The following is a 20,705-nucleotide window of genomic DNA, read 5'->3' as shown; positions in this document are numbered from 1 at the left end:
CGGAACGGAGCTTCCCCCGCCGGCCCCGAGAGGTTGCCCGCACCGGGCACCGCCGCTGCCTCCGCGCCGCGGGAGCGGCGGGAAAGCTCCGCCTCCGGCTCTGGGGGAACAGCCTGATAAAGGCAGGTGCGGGCGAGCAGCAGGACCCCGGCTCGGAGCATCTGCCTGGGGACGGAAGCCCCTGGCACCCCCCCGCCCTCCCCACACGCCCGCCCGGCCGCCCTCCGCGGCCAAGCCCCGCGCAGGCGGGACCCTCCCCGCCGAAGCCGGGCGAGCTCAGCCCCGTCCCGCGGTCCGCGAGTCCCCGCGAAGGGACAAGGACCTCTCCCCCCCGAGGAACCTCCGAAGAGGCGGGATTTCTCCGCGGGAAGGGGAAGCGGGGTTTTGTTGTGCGGCGTGGAGATGAGGCAGGTATCTGGAGTGGGGTTCCTCCTGGGGCTGATGGCTCTCCCAGCGGCGCTGGGAGAGAGAAGCTCGGGAAGCCCTATAAATAGCAGCCAGCCTCAGAGCTTTGCCATCGTCTCCTTCGAATGGGATCACGTCAAGGACCCTTATATCATTACACTCTGGATACTTGTGGCCAGCCTGGCCAAAATCGGTGAGTCCGGAGTTCTGTCTTCGTGCGTGTCCTCTCCCTTCCCCTTCCCCCTTCCCCTTCTCCCACCCCAGCGTCAGTGAAGAAAGCTCAGCCCGCGCCCGCGGACCCGTTTTCGGGGTTTTTACTGCACTCTGTCCTGGTTTCATACCGCTGCCCTGCGCGGCGCTGAGCAGTGCGGTTTTTCACCTGCCCCGGGGGGTGACCTGGCTCATTTTCAGCGCCCGGGACGGCGGCTTCTGCATCTGCCTCCTTCCAGTTCCTTGGAAGGCTGCTCCCGGGAAAAAAACTTTTTACAGAAGAGAAACAGAAATGCACTGCTTACACAATACCGACTGCAGTTTACAATATGCTATTCTCCTCGTTATGATTGGTAGCTCTATTAGCGAGCACCGTCAAAAACAAACACTGTCAACTACGCGGAGGAACTTAGCATTCTCTGCTTTGCAGTGCATTGCTGAATTAGTGAAAGAGCGTGGTTTATTGAGAAAGGGAACACGTATTATCAGACCATCTGATGCAGCTGAAAAAATACAAGCTTTAGAGCACACAGAATTTTCTTTAAGAAGTTGGAGTCAGTGAAAAGCAAGGACTTGGTCTAACTTCAGTGTAGTTTGGGTGAATTTATGTGAATGCTCTAACTCGTGTGTTCCGAACTTTGTGACTTTTCGTAAAGCAATCTTATATTAGTAACACTGTTTGCTGAACCAGAAAGATTCACTGTTTAATTGGAATGTATTCTATTTGCTTGATGCTATTACTTTCAGTCCTTTTACCTTTGGATCTAAAACCAGACCTCCAGGTTGGCTGACATTGAAAATGTCATTTTCAATTTTCAATACATCATCTCTAAAATCAGTCTCAACTCAGAACGTATGGTCAGCTGAAAATCCTACTAGTACTTTTCTGTACTTGTACTGTTAATACTAATTTGGCATACCAGAATCACGTTGCATGGATTTTGCATGTCACAGGGAATGGAAGATGTAAAAAGGTGTCCTTAGGTATATTCTGTCTAGCATGTAAACTAAACACAGTAAGAGCTGGGTGGAAAATGCTCTCTCCAAACCCAAATAAAGCATTGTAAAAATGAGGATTAAGTTCTGTAGAGGTGATACTGTAAAGCGTTTTTCAGTGATACCTGCATCTTGCATTTCGCTTGCTTAACCATAGATATATAACTAAATATTTGAATCACTGGTGGTCTACACCTTGCAATAGTTTGTGTTCAGATGGTTGCTGCATTATGTAGATTACATAAAAATACAGTTTTGTTTTAATTGACTTTTATTGGTGGGTTATATCAAGTAGAAAGCTGGGGAAACCAGATACAGGAAAAACCAGTGACAACCTTGAGTGGCTATAAAGTTGTGCTAACTAAACTAATACACAGGTTGCTCACTTGAACCTTCTTTTTGAGATAGTCTTCTAAGTACATATTTACCCTCTGTGTTATTAAGGCTTTGCTGCTTTGTACATGTGCCGCAGTTGTACACAGTAATGTTAGTGCTGCACAACCATGTCAGTGTTGTGTCAGAAACTCGATGAAGCTAACAGGACAGTTAGGTTGTCCTATATTTAAATTGCAATGGCCTGGATTAAGATTAGTTTGTATTAAGAGTCATTTTACCATGAAGTCTTCAGTATAAAGCGTTAATTGTCCCTGGAGTTCAGGAGCTGAATGTTGCTAGTTCTGTTTTTAAATTCTTTGCACTTCTTTCACAGCTGCACAGAGCCTGTCACTTACTAGTGGATAGTGTCTATCATCAGCTCCATCATTTTTGTTCCCCAAAGCTCTCAAGCTTCGCTCTTTTCTCTCTTCGCATTTGTAATTGCAATCCTATACTACTCTGGATGTTGTCTCTGAAGAAGCAACGGACAACTGCTGTATTCCACTCAGGGCCTAGGAACGCTCCTGCTTTCCCCACCAGTCACAAATAAAATACAGAAAAGCAGAAATGTACATTCGTTATTCAACAGCTTACTAATGAAGAAAGCATGAAGGTGTTCATATAAGTCGATGAGAAAGGGAACTGAAAAAAGCAGCTTGTCAGCCTTCTATCTATCTGCCTTGGTGTGGCAAGGGTTCTGGAAAGTAGACCAGAAATCTGTCAGAAAATTTTGAATGGCAAAAAGGCTATGCTGGATCAAAGAAGTTTTATACATTCCAAAAGCAGACAGAAAAGAACCGAGGAAGAAAATATAGAACATCTGCCCTTGCGTCTCTTGCTTTACTACCTGAAGGAGGGCAAAGGTAGCGGAGTCAAAATGCTGGGTTTGCGGTAGGGTTTTCAGCAGGGAAGGAGCTGTTCTTACACGTGCAAGCTCACTTCATGGCTACAGGGCTTGGGAGAGCTACTTTACTGGTGGATGATAGGCATTTGGGTCAGCAAAGGGTGTTCTGGGAATTGCAGTTGGTAGCTGGGGATGAAAAGTGTAAGGAGAATACTTTGCCGCCTTTTGCATTAGAGTAATATTAGGATTTTGTGGTTGTTTTGCTTTGTTTGTTTGTCTTTTTGCTGGGCCTGTGTGTTTGGTTTTGGGTTTTTTGGGTTTTTTTTGTTTTAGTTTCAGTGCATGATGTTGTTATGTGGCTTGGGGAAATGTGTATTTAATAGGAGATTCTTGTGGATTTTCTGGGACTCGATGTTCATGTTGTGTACATTCAGAATGTAAATTCGTGCTGACAAGGTATTCTGCAACATAAACTATTGTATGTGAGATCTTGTAAGCATCCCAAATACATGAAGAAGTGCCTAGTGTTTTGGGCTTTGTGGGAAGCAAGCTGCTATTTATTTTATCTTTTTCATGGGAAGAATACTTATATCTCTTGGGCAAGTCTAAGCATTGCTACAAATGAAACTGTGGAAGAAGAGTCTTCATACAGTTGGCTTTCATGCACTGTAGGAAATAAATTAATTTGTCTGTTTCTACTATGAAACTTCTGATGCATCCCAGAGTACTGTTTCACATAGTGTAATCGATTTGATTTGACCCTCTTCATTTGAAATGTTCCAACTCTTCATTCTAAGGTACACAGTGTTCCACTTTGGCTAATTATCTTTATTTCCTCTTTTGATAGGCTCTCTTATCACTACAAATGAGTATCCTTATGGGATAAGGCTAATAAACTACTTACATGTGTAAAGCTAAGCCAGAGAAACATCTTATCTACATGAAGAAGGTACATGGGGTACAGCTGGGAACCTCCTGGTGGACTTCAGGTGTCCACTTCCTGGTACTTCAGTTCTCCAGATAAAAGAAGTGATACCAATGGAAAAAAAAATATATACAAATACATACATGTATGTATATATAGTGATAGTTATAGGCTAGGGCGTTTCCTACTGTAACTACATTGATGTAATATATTTGATATGATATTTTTAATCAACGTACTTGCCCAGTATAGTTCTGATTTAAGATTAAAGACACATGCACACTGACCAGCCTTGCACATGCTTTCTAAGTTCACTTCATCATGTGCTCTCCTCCTTCTTTATATGACTTTCATAGATCACATCTTGAAAATAACCTTTTAATAAACAGACATGTAGAAGATACAAACAGTGGCAGGAAAGTCTGCCAGAGAAAAAAGCCAGAAGTAGGAGGGAGATCAGAAAACAGCTTTGGAAACAAGTAGAAGGAAAGGAATAATCAGCTCAGGAGCTAAAAATGGGCAAGTGAAGAAATAGTTTAAACTCTAAATATTGTGTACAATTTTTCTGAGGATATTTCTGAGGCCATGCCTATTGCAAAAAAAAAAAAACCAGTATGCTTTTTTCTTGGGGCATATCCATTGCATGCTTCTATACTTATTCAAAATCCTAGGAGACAGAGAAAGATTGTATTTATATTTTCATTGGAGGTTACGTTGGGGAACTTGTAAAATTCCTACTTGTGGTTTAAATCCTTTTATATACTATAACAGTCTTCAGAAGGACAGTAAATTGCTTGTCCCAAAACACAATCAAAAAACCCCTACAAAGCAGTCTTTCTGTCTGTTTAGCCCCCTGAACTTGCTCGATGTGGAGCAGATAAGCAACTGTTAGAAATGGTGGGAGAGTGAGTGAGTATGAACAGGAATGAGGAAGGGTACATAGCCTTTTCACTATCTGCGAGTCAAACTCTTGCCAACTGTTTTTGTTGGTATAGTTTATGCTGAGTCTAAGAATGTCACAAAAGCTGCTTTTTTTTTTAATGTCTGTGTAGTTACGCACAAATTCTAAAGGCTTTTATATTAGAAGTTTAAAAGTGGGAATGAAATTTGAATCCAGGGCAGCTGGTAAGTCTGTCTTCAGGAATGCCACAATGTTTTGGAGGAGGGGGAAGAAGTGATTCAATAACAAGGAACAAACACTTAGGAGAAGGCTGGCCTAGTGATAGGTATCTCAAGAAGATACTGTCAGATGGACTTGTTGAGTCCATCAGCTCTTGAGACCCCAGGAGGACATGAGCTGTAAAGCACACTGTATCTCTAAGCTTACGGAGATAGAGGTTCCTACAAATGCTCTAGTTTCTGCATGCCTAGGCCCCTTCATATTGTCTCAAACTACTCTGAGAAAGGAGCTCTTCAGAGTATTTTGTTAACACAGACAATTGCTGTGGAGAATTTTAAGCATGTTAGGGATGGGCTAGGGAAGGAACTGTGAAATGCAGGTCTAACAACCCATCCAATTTAGACTCCTGGGGCAATATTTTCTTTGAAGAAATCAATACCCCTCCCTCCAAAGCAAACTGTCAAAACAAAAGCCCATTTGACTCCCAAGTTTCTCCTCCTGGCCTTTTAGCACTAGTGAAATGTTTCAATTACTCAGAGAAAGTGATTTAAGGTATTGTTTCAATACATGCAAAAAATGTGAGAATAGCTCTTCTGTTGCCAATTCTTCAGTAAATAATGTCTTTAGGAAGAAATGTTGAAGGATGCTTAGCAGAACTTTATTGGAAGTATTTAATTGAAAATGGAGTCAGAGACTCAAATGGTGAGCATACTACTAGACCCTGCAAAGCTTAAACTACCCGCCCTGTCACAATTGTAGCACTTGTTAAAAGCTGCTAAAATGAAGAAGGCCTTTGTGTTGTGGCTAGGAAGTCTGGACTTGGCTACCTTCCCCCATATCCTGAACAAGATAACAAGGTAAAACCACATTTTTTACTTTTATTGCAAACTCAGTAGAAGCTGGAACAGGTTGGCATACTTATAAGGGAGGCATAAGCATTTCCTTCCTGGATATAGCCTTTTATTATCTGTCTTAATTACACAGAAATGCTATAAATTTGTCCTGGCAACTATGTTATATTATGGGAGCGTCTTCATTTCAGTAAGATGCTGTATTTCCTTTTGCAAAGTGTTGTTTAGAATATGCAAGAGCTAGAAACGTTAAGTACTGTAAAATCTTTGCCTTCTAAGGAATTACCTTTTGTATGCAACATTTTAGGCAGCTGAAAAGAACATTTCCAACATAGAATAATAGCTTAGCATTTCCAGTTCTAGGAACAACTGTGTAAGCTGTGTCTTTATTAAATTTATGATCTGTAAATGAATGCCTATTTCCACACTTAATTTCCATTTTACTCTTTTACCTTACTCATCCTTTTTCTGTCCTTCCCGCCTCCCTGAAACACACATCTCTCTTCTCTCCCCTCCCCCTCCAAGTGTTGCAAGTCTCAAGTCTTAATTATTTAGAGTAGGGAAGAAGATATCAGGACAGTATAATTCGACAAGATTCAGATTACATCCCCTGACGAATAGCAAATGTACAATGGCAACTTGTGTGAATTACATAAGAAAACAATGGCATTTTGAGAATGGCCCTGAATTGAATACAGGTCAGGCATGCATACCTAAGAAAGGATCTCTGCCATCAATTACTTTCAGGCACCTGTGTGCAAAGTGCTTGGCGTTCTCTCTGGGACAATGGAATCCTTTTAATACTGTAGTCTTAGGATTGTTGAAACCATTGATTTACTGTCTTCAGAACTAAAGCCACTTATTACTAAGAGTGATCTACAAACCCTCCAAGTGACTGTAAATCTCTCCTGTGGTAATGCAGCAGACCATAGGCCTGCAAGTAATAAGTGCAAGCCAGCAAACCCTTTCAGGTGTACACAGGTTCTTCAGGTGAAAGGCTTTGTGAGGTCCCCTTTGTTTTTGTGGAGCTTTCTGTGTTAGAGATGCTTAGCAGCAAAGCTGGTATTAGAAATCCTGAATTATTACCTTGTCCTAGCAGTAAGAAAGTTGCTTTTCCAGTTGTTTTGACTCTTACCACCAGAAGTCTATCAAAAGCCAGTGAGCTTTACCACCAGTTTGCTTAAGGAAATATTTTGGATTCAGTTGCAAAACCTTTTTTCCCCCGATTTACCATGTTTTAATTGCTCTGAAGTAATGACCTAATGGATTACTGAGTTCTTCTGTACTTTCTGTATGGCTCATTCTATACCAAGGTGAAGTGTTGAGTCCAAAGTCATAGAAGGATATTTCTTATCTGAATGTTCTTTTTGCTCTTTCAGGAAATTGTCTCTGATTTTTCTCATCTCTCTGCAGTAGTGCAGTTAAACTAATGTCCAAAAGAACTAGGGTTCTAATTATTCTTCAACTTGCTAACAAGTGGCACCCATTCAAAATCACAGACCATTAAAACAGTCTTGGTAAACTGCAGAGCATGGTTGGTTGGCTGTGTTGTAATATTTTGATTCCTTTTGTAAAACAGCTTAGAGAGTATTCATCCCAATGAAAGGAGTGACTTGATACCCAATTGGCTGCTATGTAAAGCACTGTAAAGTCATAAATACTGAAACTACAGCCTGACAAGGAAGAGCCGACCGAGGTGGAATGCAAGACCTCAAGTGGAAACACTTTTAATTAAGGCACGAATATTTAATGTTTATCCATGGCAGAAGAAAACTGGAAGATATTCTGAAAGGCCTATGCAAAAGCAGGGTGTTTAAGTAGATGGATCTGGAGAGTTTTCTCCTTCCGATAACTGAAAGTAGAATAAGTCATTCTGGATTCATTAATATGTGCCTAGGTGAGTTCTTCTATCTACTGAAAGAAAAAAATGCCTTGGTCTTTTGTCAACCCCAAATGTTAAAGTAGCAGTAGTCAGTCACCAAGAAAGAAAATCTCTGAGTAGATTGTATACTGATTTTCAGAAACATTTGGTTACGATTTTCTCTGCTTCAATTACAGTTTTTTAAAAGTGGAAAAAAAGTGGAAGCTTTATGGATTCATTAACTTCCAAAAGTTGGGCTTTGAGGAAGATGTTAAATATTCAGAAACCTGTAAAAGCCTTGAGCCAGTAAGATTTCATAATGAAAATCTCCGCAGTGCAAACAGATTGAAACTGATGGAGGGACTTGTCTAAACACAAGACTGATTTTATGTTAACTATTTTGTCACAAGCACTCTAACTCCTTTATTAAAAAGAATATTGTTATATTGGTTTGGTGGTATAATAGTATTCCAGGGACTAGATGACATAGGTTGATATAATATGGCTTTATGTCAATCTAAGTACATCAGTGCTAACAGTTGTACTAGAGGTATACTTGTTATGTGATCATACATAAAACTAAATATAGTTGTAGTATAGAGTTATTACTCCAGTAGAATAGCAGTACTGATAAACATCTGGATGTAGATTTTCAGGCCTTGACAGCTTAGACATATGCTTAACAAATTCATTTAATAAATGTTATTTAGTGGTTTAAGTGGTTACAATATTCATGCCAGAGTGAATGAAACGGTGTTTGAATGCTTGCTCTTCTGTTCCAATGCATAGTCTAGAGTTTAAACTGCTATAGGACTTGGTTTGAATTAAGTTGCCAGATTTTCCACTGAAATAGCTCTGGTCCTCAGCTATTCCATCCTACTTAATTCTGGGGATGACTTTGGGACAGTAGCAAACGGGGGAAAAGTAATCTTTCAAATTTGGTCAGTCAGTGATAAGTGACTGTGTTTAAGGCTTAAGTCAGTGATACACTGCTCGTGTGATGTAACTGTCTCTGAAGCTGATGGCTAGGGAGGAAGAACACAGGAATACACACATAGTGTCCTGTAACACAGGCATCAGTTTGATATTTTGGGTCTCCTGTAAAGTTCACAGAATCACAGGATGGTTGAGGTTGGAAAGGGCCTCTGGAGACCATCTGGTACTACTTCTCTACTCAGCCAGGGTGACCTACAGCCAGTTGCCCAGGACCATGTCCAGATGGCTTTTGAAGATCTCCAAGGATGGAGACTCCACAACCTGTCCCAGTGCTCGGCCACCCTCAAAGTGAAAAAGTGTTTCCTGATATTCAGAGGGAACCTCCTGTGTTTCAGCTTGTGCCCATGGCCTCTGGTCCTGTCACTGGGCACCACTGGAAAGAGCCTGGCTCCGTCCTCTTTGCACCCTCCCTTCAGGTGTTTATAGACATGGATGAGATCCCCCTGAACCTTCTCTTCTCCAGGCTGATCCGTCCCAGCTCTCCCAGACTTTCCTCATATGTGAGATGCTCCAGTGCCTTAATCATCTTCCTGGCCCTTCAGTGGACTCTCTCCAGTATGTCCATGTCTCTGTGGTACAGAGGAGCCCAGAACTGGACACAGTACTCCAGGGGTGGCCTCACCAGTGCTGAGCAGAGGGGAAAGGTCACCTCCTTTGGCCCACTTGGCAATACTTTGCCTAATACAGCCCAGGATACCAGTGGCCTTCTTTGCTGCAAGGGCACATCGCTGGCTCGTGTCCAACTTGGTGTCCAGCAGGACCCCCAGGTCCTTTTCTGCCAAGCTGGTTTCCAGCTGGGTGGCCCCCAGCACATACTGGTGTGGGGGGTTGTTCCTCACCAGGTGCGGGACTTCGTGCTTCTCCTTGCCGAACTTCCCGAGGTTTCTGTCGCCCATTTCTCCACCTCGTCAAGCTCGCGCTGGGTGGCAGCACGTCCCTCTGGCCCATCAGCCGCTCCTCCCAACTTTGTGTCATCGGCAAACTCGCTGAGGGTACGCTCTGCCCCACCGTGCAGATCGTTAGTGACGATGTTGAACAGGGCAGGACCCAGTACTGACCTCTGGGGTGCACCACTGGTTACCAGCCTCCAAACAGACTCTGCCCTACTGATCACCACCCTCGGGGCCCGGCCATTCAGCCAGTTTTCGATCCACCTCACCGTCTGCTCACCCAGCCCCGACGGCAACAGCTTGAGGGGCCACGAGGCTCTTAGGAGAGACAGTGCCAGAGGCCTTACTGAAGGCTGGGTAGACACCAGCCACTGCTCTCCCCTCATCTACCAGGCCTGCCATTTAATCGTGTAAGTTAACCAGGTGGGTCAAGCATGACTTCCCCTTGGTGAAGCCATGCTGCCTGCTCCTGAGGAGTTTCTTGTCCTTCGTGTGCCTGGAAATGTTTCCAGAATTAGTTGCTCTGTCAGTTAGGCCTGCAGATCCTTGTCTTTGGATTAGCAGTGTTCATACGTGGACGGACCTTTATCCACATCCTGCTTGGCCAAAGAAAGCAACTCTTCTGCATGCTGTTTTGATGGAATCAGTGTACTTTGATTAACTGGAGCAAAACCACATGCTAATATACAGAGGCGAGAAGAATACATGGTGGCCACGATGGTCATGCCATCATGAATTAATGAAAGGAATAACAAGGTACCAGCATAAAGTTCAGCTCTTCTCTAACCTGGGTGCTTTGTGATCAGGATGACTTCAATTTTCTGATCCAAATGGCTTTCACTTGTATGTCATCCACTATTCTGCCTTCTCTTAGCTGATACCGTGTGAGTGCCATCTCTTATTTTAGACGAACCATTCTCCAGGATGAACTGATATTCTAATGATAGTGTTACTTGTTGGGAATGTGCAGTGAGATCTGGTGGTACCAGGCTCAGGCAGTAGCTACCTGATTCAGCAGGAACATGTATAAACCTGGAGGTGGTGGTTGTAGTGTTCCCTGCTTTCTGCAGACAGGATGACAGATCTGCTTCCTACAAATCTCTCTTCTGCCCACAACTGTATGCCAGAAACCACACTTCTGTAGTCCTTCTCTGTAGTAGGTAGGTATTACTTCTGTGTCTTCCACTTACCTGAATCACAGCACTGGTACTTTGGAATCCTATCTCAGTTTCCCCATTTCTAATGGGATTCTTCTCAAGAAGACTGCCTTTGTTCCCCTAAAAAAAAAGAATCCCAAAACAAACAAAGAAAAAAAGGTAAAAAACCCAACCTAACCAACAAACAACCCACTCCCCAAAAAACCTCAGGCTAAACTATGTGGGTGGATATTCTATCATTACAGTTCTTTCCTCTCCTACAGGAAGGACCAGGAAATTTCTGAGTCCATGACAGTTATGGCCATGGTGGTCTCCTGTCACTTCTTTATATGATACTCATTTGTCTCCTGTCTTCGTTTCACTTCACAAAACACTGTGCAAACTCTGACTCTGGATAGAAGGACGTTTTGATGATTGAACTGGTATTTTGTCAAGGTGGGTTATTGGAGTGTAGACAAAGATATTTTGAACTCAGTTATCTGTTTAGATTAGTTGTCATGGATGATTGTTACTGAAGGATAGTGTATACTTTTTCTAAGTAGAAATATTGTGTAAATACTGTGTTTATTCTCATGTTTCCTTAATACTTGCTACCATAGATGATGTGCAAAAACAATCATAGATATTTTTATAGGCCAATGACTCATTTAAGTTGCATGCGTAATCTTTCTAGTGTAACAAGCTGAGTAAGATAGTCTAGATTTAAAAAAGATGAACATTTTTGTGTTGATCAGTGCACTGATCAATAATGAAATAAAGTAGGATAGGAATTACTGTGAGAGAAAAGGCAGGCTGGAAGCTACAGGTGAGAGTGCTGTTATGTATGTTGCATGAAAATGATGTCATTAGATTGTGAGGGAAAAAGAAAAAGGGCAGAAAGTATGTACATATTTATATTCAGTGTCTAACAAATGTATTCATTTATTATTTTCTTACTTTCTGTTGTTATCATAAAGAAGATAAATATTTTACTACCGTCAGAGGTTTTCTGTTAACATATCTTCCATTCATTAAAAGGATTTTGTCATAAATTGCTGCCTGACAGATTCTATCAGTGTGTCCATTAGGCATAATATCTTACCATGAATTAGCAATGTAAGATTTTTTAGACTTCGCTCTATAGAGCTTCAAGAGGATAGCTTTTTCTTGTGGGCAGTCTGTTCTCAGGGGGACTGGTCCAGGGGCTCTATGTCTTGCCCTGTGGAGTACAGTGTATTAGAGGATGTTACCTTTTAGAGGTGTAAAAAGAACATGCATAGCAAGGCTTAGTTTTTTCCCCACTAACAAGGCATTTCCTAGACAAGAAGAATAGTCAGCATCACTCTGTTCTCTTCAGCGTTATGCTAAATATTCCTTCAAATCGGGGAGCCACCTTTCTGTCTGCTCCCAATAATCCTATAAATCTTCATTTCATCTGGGCTTTTTAAAGGTGGATTATATATCTGCTGGTTGCTGCATTGTTGCTGGTCTGCACATGATTTATTTACCTAACAGGTTTAAAAGAACCAGTATGGTGCAGCTATCCACAGTTGCAGAGTTTGAAGTGTTTTTCTATTTTAGTTATTTACCTTTTTTTTTCTTTTTACTTCTGTGTTCCACAGTCTTTCCTGCAGTAAAGTCTTATGGTTCAAGACAAGAACAAAAGATAGGTTGTAAAACAAGGAAGGTGGTAGCTCACTCAGGCCAGTTATCTAAGTGGTTGTATAGCATCCATAACAGAAACTTGTACCCTGTAGTGGTGAAAATTTATGCAGTAAAAGTGTCTGGAAAAAGAAGACTGGTTTTGTTACTTTCTTCCTGATAATATTTAGAAAAAAGTCTGCACACTTTCAAAACTTTTATTACAAATAAAGAACATGGCAAGTTCAGAAACGACACTTTTGCTTTTCCTTCACAGTGTGATAGATACGACATTGAAGTCAGGGAAAGATAAATGCCTTATAATTCACTTCCCCACCCCCCGCTCAAGTTAATTCAATCAATTTTCAGTCATTCTCTGATCTGAGGATGAGGTTATTATACTTCACGAGTCTAAAAAAAAGGGCTGTCAAATTTATCATGGAGTTAAGGGGAGCAGCAATTCATTAGTACCTAAGACATTAATCTTATTTGCAACCTTATGTTCCCTAGGATTTCAGTAAGCGGAAGTACGTCTTGTTTTCATGTCTGGAATACTTGTACTGAAGAAAATGGTAATTAAGTGAAATGCTAAAGCTTTTTGCTTTGAGACAAAACTATTCTTTTGGAGCACTCAATAAAGCATCTTACTTCTTCAGCCTTTCTTCAGGAATACAACATAGTTGACCTCACTAAAAAACATAGCTTTCAAGGCATGTTCACTTGAATAATACTGTTTTGTGTTTGAAAGTATGAGGATGTAAAAACAGCAGGAGGAAGTATGAAGTTTCCTTCTGTTTATTGTGATTTAGAAGTAAAGATTAAAACCAGTCCAAGATAAACCTGCCACTGTAGGTGGAAACTCAGCTTGTGTATGGGTACTGAAGTTCTTATGTCAGGAAAGACCTACCCAAAAGCAAGGATGAATGGTCTATAGCCATATTTTCCTCTTACTGCCTGGTGTAGCATGTGTTCTCTGTCACGTGATGGAGGATGCCAATGTGCTGAAAGTCAGTAGAATCTTGTTTATATGCCCTCATCTGATACATGTTTTATGGTGATAGTCAAGTGAAGTAGTACTACTGCCAACAGTAGCGTTCGTGCCGTAGTGCCTGAAACACAATACCTGTACCTGGGGTTGAAAGAAGCCTAGTAAAGAGCCCCATAATTTGGGAACTGCTTATCAGTTAAGAATATGATGGAAGTACGGATAAATCATCAAGCAGATTCAGTTGCTGACAAACTAAACTCTCATAACTGAAATGAAAATAGTAAAATATATCCTGTATATCATGATTACTTAGATGCTAGTGGACATGGCAGAAAGAGAAGAATCCGCAGATTTAAGGAAAACTCAGCTGAAACTTGGCTCCTGTCTTGACATTTGTTCATCTTTTTTTTTTCCTCCCTGTCAGGACTAGCAGTATATTCAGGTACAGGATTTCAAGAGATTAATGGAAAAAAACAATATTAGCAAAAAATTATGAAGTTTGGCCGTTCACAACATTTTCTGTTTTAGAACAAAAGCAGGACTAACCTACCTGCATTTTTTATTTTATAGTTGGTATAAAGCAGTGTCAGTTCAGCTAGGTCTTTCTGTCAGATTGATGCTTTTCCACTCCAGCATTTTTTTTCCAGGATCTATCCTGGCATTTACATGTATATGAAGATGCTACACTAATCCTTCTAGAATTAAGTCTACGTATATATTTTTCAGTTACAAGCTTTCTCTCTTATGATTTATCTGTGTGTAAATAATTTAACTCCCTTTACTGGGGATGAGCCGGCAATGTGCGCTCACAGCCCAGAAAGCCAACGGCATCCTGGGCTGTGTCAGAAGCAACGTGGGCAGCAGGTCGAGGGAGGGGATTCTGCCCCTCTGCTCCGATCGGGTGAGACCCCACCGGCGGTGCTGCGTCCAGATCTGGGGTCCTCAGCGCAGGAGAGACGTGGACCTGTTGGAGCAGGTCCAGAGGGGGGCCACAAAAATGATCAGAGGGATGGAACACCTCTCCTGTGAGGACAGGCTGGGAGAGTTGCGGTTGGAGAAGAGAAGGCTCCGAGGAGACCTTATTGCAGCCTTTCAGTACTTATAAGAAAGAGGGGGACAAACTTTTTAGCAGGGCCTGTTGTGATAGGACAAGAGGTAACGGTTTTAAACTAAAAGAGCGGAGATTCAGACTAGATGTAAGGAAGAATTTTTTTACGCTGAGGGTGGTGAACCACTGGCCCAGGTTGCCCAGAGAGGTGGTCGATGCCCCATCGCTGGAAACATTCCAGGTCAGGTTGGACGGGGCTCTGGGCAACCTGATCCAGTTGTGGATGTCCCTGCTCATGGCAGGGGGGTTGGACTAGGTGACCTTAAAGGTCCCTTCCAACCCAAACCATTCTATGATTCTCCTGAAGTTTAGCTCATATATATGTGGTAATAGAAGACAAAAAGAGGCACTACTGTGCATATACTAGGTGTAACACTTGATTCATACTGAATTCTTACTGCTCCCCAAAAATTAATTTTTGCACAGATACTTTTAGGAATATATGCAAAATGTCGGAAGGGATCTGACTATATAAAAGGTATTTTCCTATATAAAGCAAAGAATCCTACATTGGTATGACTTTGTACCATGCATCATATTTAGTCTATATGTGTGACATTCTGGGTTGTTTTTTAGTTAGCAAGAGATTTGTGTCTGGTTTCTACCTTCCTTTTTTCTTGAAACAAGCAGTCATCTTCAGTAACTAAAAGGTTTGAGTTGTGAGGTACTTCAAATAGAGCTTTAGCCAGTTGTTTTTTTCCCTTCCTTTTTCTTTCTTCACTGTGGAAAATCAGTTTAAACTAATCTCCTTGTGAACTTCCTTTTGCATGCTAACCTTTCCCATTTTCCCTGTGTGTGCACTACAAAACACAAATGCGTAGCTGAAAAAACGGCTGTCTCATCATCACCTTCCTACCCCATTTTGAAACATCAAACCTATTTTCCATGCACTACATTTTGCAGTATAAGGACACTACTTAAACTAAAGGACACTACTTAAACTATTGTTCTTCCTGCTGTTATCATCATGTACTTCACCTCTCAAATGAGGTAATGAAGGTATGAGAGTTAACATATTACTTAATCAGAAAAGCTGTAAGGACAAAAATCAAAAGCCATGTTAAAGCGCATTGAATGATAACAGTATCTCAGAGCCATTTGCAAGAAAAGATTAGAGTGATATAAATTAAGCTCCACTTCACTCTTCTTAAATCTGTGAAAAATAAACCATGTACCTGGAATTCAGAGCAAAATTACTTCCTTTATGGGCAGGAATGAGTGCATTTGGTAAGGAACCATGTGATGTCTTCTGCTCTCTATTGCCTAAGCCAGAAACTCCCAGGCTTGATGGTGAAAATGGTGCTTTCTTAACCCTCTGTGGAACAAATAGAGTAGTGTGCAAGTATTGTAACATGAGAATCCTTGCCTGTTTCTTTCCCACATATCACCTTGCTTAGTTCCTTACCATCTTCTTTCTGACTAGCACTACTGATGTTAAAAGAGCCATTCTGTCAGTAAGTAAAACTCCACAAAGGGATTTGTATGTGGAGAAACAGGTGAGTGAGAAGTGATTTCACCAGAATTCTTATAGCAAAAAGCTTCTACTTGCTTCTTCATTTCCTGACAAAGCTTTGGAATCCCAAATCCTTCACCGAGGAGCTTCCACAGCCCCATAAAAATCTTAGGAAAAGACTGTATTCTTCACCTGTTGTCATTCTGGACACCTTCTGGCAATAGGGAGTGTTTCTCTTAAAAGCGTTTCTAATGTGTTAGTTAAAAATAATCTCATCTAGAAAATCTGAGATTACTGAATTCCTAGCACATATAAACAACATACTTGAGTTTCTGAAATAACGTACGAGAGTTATAATCCATCATGAAACTCTTCTCTTATCAAGCTGCTGGAGCCTTTCCTCCAACATAAGACTGGCAAAATTTTGAAGCCTTGCAGGGTGCACAGTAGTATTCACTTGTACTGGAAACTAGCCAGGTATGTTTTCTTAACTTCTCTGAAATTAAGTTTGTTTTCAGTTTTAAGCAAGAGCTACTTGACAGTTGTGATTTTTTTTGTCTGTGGGCAGCACTGCTAAATTGGAATACCCTAATGCTTATTTAATTTACTGCTGTAATCAGGAATAGCTCCACCATAATCCTATGCTATTCCAGTTGTACTAATTAAAATCTTGCCAGGGTGGAATGTAGCGGGCAGGAAGCAAGACAGTCTACCAAGGCTTGAAAAAACAGTGCTTTCCTACCCCATGACTTGGAGCAGCCTTCATAGCTATTGCCCCTAGCCCTTAGGCTGTAATTATGTCCCACATGCCCTTCCTAACAGGCAGCGATCCTTACTGTGCCCTGCAAGAAGCAGTACTGGGGAAGAACAGGAAATCCCTATAGTATAAGGAAATTTTCTGAGTTTCAACCTACCATTGGGATTCATTAAATTATTTCTTCTTCATCTTCTTTTTCTTCTTTGTCCAGTGGACTTGAACCAAGGAGAAGAACTGGTTCTAGTTTGCGTTCAGGCTTTGGTAATTCTTTATGCAATTTATCATGACACCAGAAGACCTGTTTCCATATATTACTAGTAATCCATTTCTTTGCGGTTCTTTATCTGTATGAGCAAAAGCCAGAACATTCCCGAAGGGAGATCTTTGTTTTAATTCATTTATCATATTAAAGTGAAGGTCAAAAGGAAAAAAAAATTCTAAAATTCATAGTGTGAAATGAGTTAACTCAGCATTTCTTGGCATTTTCTTTCTTTAACTCAGTTCTCCCCATGTTACTGGAAAATAGTTAGGTATTTTAAAAATAAAAAATTGCTTTCACTCTCTGACAGTAAATTTCAGTGAATTTTTGAAGTTAATTTTAAAGTTGGACCAGTTGCAATGTATACCAGTAATAGAAAGTAAATTCTTCCTTGTTTTCATGCCCCAAAATGCTTTTTTAACTTATGCTGTAAAATCAGCTGGATTTTTAGACCTCAAGCAATCATTTTAGTCAAAACTACCTTAGCAATCAGAAAATTACCGCTAATTCTACTTACAGTTGTTGTGACCCTTTAACATATAATTGGAAGAGGTTGTAACAGAAACAGACTATTTTTATTCCTTTCCATACAGAGTAGCTCTCGTATGTAATACCCTTCAGCTGTGCTTCTTTATATTTGTATTCAGTATGGAATATCATGTACTGACAGCATCCTCAACACAGAACACTCATAGTAACCCTTAACTGAGTTCAGTCTGTGAGGAATATTAACTTGAGCAAGAAGATTGTCTTTCAAACTTAATTCTAATACCTTTGCATAGGAAATGAAGCAGTTTTATGATACTTTTGCTGTCCTGTTTTATATCCTCTACTATACTTCAAGGTGTTTCTAATGTGTACTTTGCTCTCATTTTGAAATATTATTTTTGACTGTTCCCATTTTTCTTTCAGTGCCGTTCAGTTCCATAAGGGCCAAATGCTACCACACTTGCACTGCAGTGGGACTGCTCCTTCAAAAAAGAACTATTTGGCATAATTATGATAAACTGTACCTGATTGTTTAAACTTCATTATGTTCTAAGTGCTTATAGAGGTAATAGTTGCTTACTCACACACTTCTTTGAATTTGGCTTGGGGCTATCTTGTTATGTTATGACCTATCAACTGGGAACCTTGACCTGTATGTTGGTTGCATTTTTAATTGCTAACATATTTTGTTAATTGTTCACCTACGAAGAACAGCGACCTAAAATCTCCTGTTTAATGAGCTCATTACAATGCTGTACAGTTTGTAAATGGTGATCATTACATATGTGACAAATAAAGAAAGCTTTCTGGAGCTGGATAAAACCAAACTCAAACCAGTTCATCTAAACAAGTTAAATACGAAGGACTTTGTGCCTTGCTTGGGAAAAATATGTCCAAGATTAAGTATGAATAGTATTAATAGTCATGTTCATGTAGTATATTTTAAGACAGTACCCAGGGACCTATATAAAAAATGGCTTTTACTGCTTATTATAGAATACACGTATATTATATCTCTGAGTTTCTTCAGATTTAAAATATCTCTGAGATATAAAATATCACTGAGGTTTTTTTTAATAAATCCTTCAATTTTTGCTAGATTTGGTAGAAGCACAAGGTACTGATTAATAAAATAATTCAAGATATTGTTTAGAAGAAATTAGTAAAAGCTTTTTCTTTAAGGGTTTTGTACCACTTGTATGTAAACAATACAAAATGGCAAAATCAATTCATAAGACTTGCAGAATACCATTGTTGCAAGGTCCACAGAACAGACTCTAAAGGACTATAAAATATGCTATCAGTCTCCTGACCATGAAAAAAACCCCCGAGCGCCCTTTGTTGATAAAGATTAGAAAGGCAAATACAAGTAATAATGATCAGCTTCAGCCATATCAAGTCTGCTCAAACACTTCCTGGACAGACTAGAAAACCAGTTCCCTAATGCTTTGAATCCTTACTTCAACTGAACCACTCGTAGAACAAATGGAAGATTTTTTTTTTTCTTTTTCTTTTTTTTTTTTTTCCCTTGATTTAGGCCTAAATTCATCTGCTAATAAGGCAGGGGGTAGAACAGTTACTGGGTGGGTAAGGAAAGGACAAGATAAAGTGTGAAACTGAAGAAGGTTATTTGTGGAAGTCACTAAAATTTAGTTTTTGGACTGGTCTTATGCAGGGTTTTGGTTTTGTTTGTTTGGTTTTTTTAATTACCACTGCACAAAGAGGTTAGGTATCCTACTGAAGGTTTCTGATGACACGTTTCCCTAGGCATTGTCAGTACTTATGTAGATTTGGCTATTGTACTAGAAAAACCATATAATCTTGAGGACTAGGGGAAGGGGTGAAGTACAGTAATACCAAGGGCAGTTTCCCTCAGGGACCAATGACAAGAATTTCTACATGAGGTTGTGAATGAGAAGGAGAAGAGAGGTACACATCTGTATGAAGCGAATACAGGATGGCTGTGAGTCACCAGTGTGATAATGAATCCAGGATGTAGCTGAACTATAGATTGTGATAGGAAATTATTAATGCTGTTGGACCTGCTTCTGCTGTGACTCATGCAGAACAGTCTGTATTTCTGATGACTCTGAGTCCACAAAGGTGAACTCAGATTGAAACAGACAGAGCGAGCTGAAGTGAAGACTGAAGATAAGTGGTTTAGTTTAACAAACCAAACACAAGCAACAAAAAGAGAAGATGTTTCTCTCTCTGTGCTTATAGAATAGGAAATGGAGGATTTAACATTAGGGAAAAAGAACTATTTAAGAAAATTGGTATCACTGTCCCAAAGGAAAATGGATATGAAATGGCTGTGAAGAAGTTTAGGCTAGAAATCAGAATGAAGTCTCTAACTATGTGATGAGGGCTGCTGGTGTGCCTTCACATAGGCTTAGTTGGAGCAAAGATCCTCTGAGATGAGGATCATTAAATGTGGTGGTGGGATAATGGAGGGCCTGGCTACACAACCAAATAGCTCTTCTAGTTCTTACAGTCATAATTAAAATTCCTAGATCCTCTGTGCAGGCTACTTAAGCAACTGTAATTACGTATGCCTACGGCTATGCAGGCAAGAAATGCTGTGTTTGGTAATGTAGCAAGGGTAGAAAACTTACGTAGTCAAGTCATGAAGGAGATCTTAAAAAATGAGATCCAGTACAACTGAGGTCAATGCACAGGGATGCAAAACTGGCACGTCATATGAAAATAATAAGAGTTACAAGGATAGAGCCAAAAATGAAAGACATACGAGTATAAAGAAATCAAGTATAGCAAGTGCAGGAAGTTTATTAGAGAAGTAGTAGGTGGGCAGGACTGTTGAGAAGGGAGCCATAACAAAAGATAAGAGAAATATAAATACAGGAAACTTCATTATGCAGGAAATTGTATCAAAAAGCTTCTCTTAGTAGAAGAGTGGAATAAGTAGAGAGTAGACATATCAGAAGAGCATGCTCTTGAACAAATATATCACATAGGAATTAACACCAAATACTTAAGGACAAGTAGCAAAACCTCTGGAGAAATTTGAGATTAAAGCTGTAGAAGAATAAAGAAAGTTGCCCATGAAACAGAAGGTGACTGAAGACTGGAAGAGAGCTACCCTTCCCTAAAAAAAAGAAGAAAAGAACAAAGAAAGAAAGAAAAAAGAGAAACATTAATGGTCATTATTGTTAAGTAATTTTCTAAATAATTGCAACAGCGAAGTTTCCTAAGGGGTTTGTACTGTCCATTGTTTAAGAAACATTCACTGTTAGTCGAGGCTAGGTGATGTGCAGAATAAAACTGCTGTACATTGCCCTCAGCATCATGAGGGGACCACAGCGAATGCTACTGGCAGCCAATAAAGATCAGGGATTATATGAGACTCTTAGTGAACCAAGAGTTAGAAGTAATTTTAAACC

General features: G+C 40.4%; 1 protein-coding gene across 1 annotated transcript in view; it reads left to right on the top strand.

The window, feature by feature from the left end:
- Positions 1-402: 402 nt before the first annotated feature.
- Positions 403-20,705, top strand: part of SLC9A3 (solute carrier family 9 member A3) — a 52,473-nt gene continuing 32,170 nt past the window's right edge. The window contains exon 1 of the mRNA XM_075052441.1: positions 403-598. Within this exon, the coding sequence (XP_074908542.1) occupies positions 403-598 (196 nt within the window). The remainder of the gene's footprint in view (positions 599-20,705) is intronic.

The sequence above is a fragment of the Buteo buteo genome, chromosome 20, assembly GCF_964188355.1.
Source record: "Buteo buteo chromosome 20, bButBut1.hap1.1, whole genome shotgun sequence".
Lineage (NCBI taxonomy): Eukaryota > Metazoa > Chordata > Aves > Accipitriformes > Accipitridae > Buteo > Buteo buteo.
Note: the sequence above shows the minus strand (reverse complement) of the source record. Positions and strands in the feature narration are given on the sequence as shown.